Source organism: Carlito syrichta, unplaced genomic scaffold (genome assembly GCF_000164805.1).
Source record: "Carlito syrichta isolate Samal-C Ts95f unplaced genomic scaffold, Tarsius_syrichta-2.0.1 Scaffold303959, whole genome shotgun sequence".
In the NCBI taxonomy this organism is placed as follows: Eukaryota; Metazoa; Chordata; class Mammalia; order Primates; family Tarsiidae; genus Carlito; species Carlito syrichta.
Window position 1 is genome coordinate 678,753 of NW_007248055.1, and position 4,108 is coordinate 682,860.

The following is a 4,108-nucleotide window of genomic DNA, read 5'->3' on the forward strand; positions in this document are numbered from 1 at the left end:
GCGCCTGTAGTTCCAGCTACTCGGAAGGCTGAGGCGGAAGGATCGCCGAGCCCAGCAGGTGAAGGCTGTGGTGGCCGGGAGCAGCCACTGCACTCCAGTCTGGGTGACAGTGAGACTCCAACTCAAAAAATAATAATAATAATAATAAAGTATAAAAATGTGAATGTGATTTACCTCCTTTAATAAGTGGAAGTTTATTCTAGGTAATTCATTACTTTCCCATAAGCTTTCTCAAGTGGGATGGAAGGGGGTGGAAACTGGTACACAAGCCTCATCTTGTCAGCCCGTGGTTGAGCAGCAGCTACTGAACCATTAGTCATGAAGGTGTCACTAATATTGCAGCATTTTCTTTCCCTCCCAAAATCTTCTTAGGAATCTTCAAAATCTGGGAATAGTCATGGGGGCTTGCCACACAAGTAAATATCACTCATTATTTGTGCTATTGCAGGGAAAAAAGAGTTTGCGGTTTCTGCTAGTACTTACTGCTCAAATCTCTGCTTATATAGGAAAAGAGAATTAACATCATATTTGGGTTTCATCTGAAAGTTACGACAGGTGTATAGGAAGTATTGATTCTATAAACGGTTTAGCCCTGTCTGCTGTGACTAAGAAAAGTATGTATAGGTTATATCTAATTTAAAATATTTTTAAATAACTGGTAGGAAAATATTTGTTTTGTTTGTATAAAAACTGAACTTTTCCCTTTCCGAATTCAGTCAATTACCCTGAAGTCTGGTCTTTTGATTTCCCTGTTTATTCCTGACACCTCATAATGGGGACACAGCTAATTACTTACATATTTCTCTGCTGCTAAGGATAGCCAGCTTATGACCACTTAGGATTCAAGCACATGTTGATGCCTTAAAACCAGTAAGCTTTTGATAAAGTATCAGAATAGGATGGTTAAATATGTTGTAATCAACAGTAAGAGGAGGAAATTAGTCCATAGAATTATGCCAAAATTTTCGTTTCCTTTTGCATTAAAAAATATTTTTTAATACAGCAATTTCCCAGAAAAGAGAATCATAACACCACTCGGACATCACTTTTAAATGTTCTTAATGTATTCCCTACTCTTGGCCCATTTAATTATTGGAAAAAAAATCAGATAGGACTGATTTATTGTCTGGAGTTTTGCACTGCAACCTTGCTCACTCTGGCTAAATGAATGTGCTCTTTAAAGGAAGCAGAGTGTTCTCTGAGTTTAGTTTCAGGAACACTTCTGGGTAGAACTCTTTTAACCTCCCATCAGGGGAGGAAACTCAAGTGAAGACTGAGGCAAAGACTCGCTACTAGAAATACAAACCAGCAGAACAAACTCCAGACACGTTTTTCAAATTTAAGAGTTTTCTGAGAAGTTGGTTTCCATGTGGTATAAGCCCCAGTAAACAACAAACCCATCATGGTGTCCTGCACCCTTATGGTTCATTATGCCGATGATAAGGAGTATAGAATTTCTACTTTGAGTTTCCATGCCAAAATCACTGAGCCATCTCTCTCCCACTGTAGGATGTCGCATGTACTTCAGTTTGAGGATAAGAGCAGGAAGGTGAAAGATGCAAGCATGCAAGACTCAGACACATTTGAAATCTATGATCCTCGGAATCCCGTGAATAAAAGAAGGAGGGAAGAGAGCAAAAAGCTGATGAGAGAGAAAAAAGAAAGAAGATAAAATGAGAGGAATGATAACCAGTACTTGCTGGATGTGTGTCTGCAGTGGCCTTGTTAACAGCCATTGTTCTCACAGCATCACTGAGGGATGTGAAAAGAAGTGTTTTTGAGCTTGTTGTCTGGTTTTAAAAAGCAATTATCTTGTTTTGCACATTGTGGAATGATATAAGCAGATGCTTTTGGTTACTAGTACATGCTTTTTCTTTTCCTATTGATCTTTTATATTGCTAATTTTGAAATAAAGTCACTTTTCTTCCATTTTATGTGTTAATTTGTGGACTGTGTAGGACTGTTTATGTCCCTTTACCCTAAAATATGTAAAGACTTTCATTTCAAGATTTTTTTTTATAAGAAGTTATTGCAGGAAGAATATTTGAGAGAAACCTCCCAGGCACTAACTATGGAATATAATTCAAAATTTTAAATTAAAAATTTTAAATGTGATATAAATATTGATGGTTTTGATCTGCATGTAAATATTTAAAAATAAGCAAACCAGTATAACCCAACAGCCTCATGCCTGAAGTCTTTAGGAAGCCCCACGTGAATGTTCACACCTCCATCTAGGGCAGAGCCTGGGTTTTATGGACATAGTCAATACACTCTAGCTCAACAGCTGAGCTCACTGCATACCCCTGCCTGATGCCTGGCCACCTGCCCATCCTCTGCCTTTTTCAGCACAGCACCAGCACATGCAGAGGTCCCATTCTGGTCGTAAAAACTCCTTGGGAATTTAGTTTTTGATGACAGTCATTCATACTGATTATTTACTACATATTAACGTATTATCTATAGTTGGTCAGTTTATTCTAGAATCTGGATGTTAACATTGCACCATGGGCTAATTTCAGTCACCTAATAAAATCTCACCAGCCACATCTTTTCTGACAGTGTCTCATCCGCTCTCTCTTTCAAAACGTATTCTTAAAAAGCAAAGTAATCTGAAGGGCGTTCTCTAGAGCATAGAGGTCTGATTCTCAAAATGTAATCCCAGGTGCCACACTACAGCAGCGACATCACCTGAGAACATGTTAGAAATGTAAATTATCGTACCGCCCACTACGACTACCCTTCTTCCAGACTGCTGAATCTGAAACTTTGAACCCTAAGGATTAAACACACTGATGAGCCTCACTGCTGGTGGTTCAGTCTCTTTGAAAATCAGCAGTATCTAGTGGAGTTAAATATGCATATATCTAACGATCCGAAAATTATAATCCTAGGTTGTATCCTAAAGAAATTATCTCGCATTGCTCAAGGAGAGGAGTACTAAGATATACATTAAAGCACCAACCAAAGAATGGATAAATAAGTTGTTGTGTATTCATACTTTATAGAGGTGAACATCAATAAACTAAAGCTATAGTCATTAGCATATCTTTAAAATAATGTGGAGGGAGCAGCAAACTACCAATATAAAAATTTAAGACCTGCAATATATTGTCATAAACTTTTTGTGGATGTACACCAAGGCAGCAAAACTTCAAAAACACTATGAAAATAGTGACCACCTCTGAAGAAGAGAAAGGAATACACAGGGGCTTCAATTGTTTGTAATGTTCACTTTCTTAAGCAAGACGGTGAGTATTCAATTCTCATTCTCTCTATATCTTGGAATGTTTGAGATATTTCATAATTTTTCTTTATGATTATATTTAGAACCTGAAGTGAGAAGACAGAAGGACTAACGACAACCCTTTCTATTTTGCTTCAGGTAGAAGGGGAAAGCTTCAAAGAGGAAGACAGGGATATAACAGAATGGGAAAATGTCAACCCATTCAAATGCAGGGTGATCAGACTCAAAGCCACCAAAAGAATCAGCCAACTTGTGGAAGTATAGCCTTCTTCCCCTCACCACAAAGGCTATAATAGTGGTTTTATTTTAGGTAGTCACAGAACAGAATTTTGTTTTCCAAATTCACAAAGCCTCCGTTGGTTATTCTGAAGGTAGTACCGCTAAGTCTGTTTGTGTTGAAGTACCATGTAGGTTTCTCTCTACCATTCCTCCTGGAACCTGCTCACCCTCACCGGTGCAGTGTTGTTCCAAGAACAGAAGGAACCACAGACTTCCCAGGCGCAAGCTAAAGAATAACATTTGTTAGTTTAAAAAGGTAACTGAAACCAAATTAAAACCTCAGTTTGGTTGAATGCTTATCCTGCTTTCATCGCAAGGAGCAGAAAGATCTGAAATTCCACAGAAATTAGACTCTTATCAGAAGAATTTCACCATGATAATAAAATTCGGCATGACCTTAACTGAATAATAGCAACAATATTTTTTGAACTTAAGAACATAGTTAAATTATCTGTTAAATATTGTATTAAATGTGCTCAGGTTAAAGTCTTTGGATATATCACTTGAATGTGTTTGGGCCAAATAAGTTGGGGGGAAAAAAATCAAAAAAAATGAAGACATAGCAGGTTGCAGTAGCTTATA

General features: G+C 37.7%; 1 protein-coding gene across 1 annotated transcript in view; it reads left to right on the top strand.

The window, feature by feature from the left end:
• Positions 1–2,104, top strand: part of CWC27 (CWC27 spliceosome associated protein homolog) — a 252,212-nt gene extending 250,108 nt beyond the window's left edge. Inside the window, exon 14 of the mRNA XM_008059226.2 lies at positions 1,510–2,104. Coding sequence (XP_008057417.1) covers positions 1,510–1,672 — 163 coding nt within the window. The 3' untranslated portion in view covers positions 1,673–2,104. The remainder of the gene's footprint in view (positions 1–1,509) is intronic.
• Positions 2,105–4,108: the final 2,004 nt, after the last annotated feature.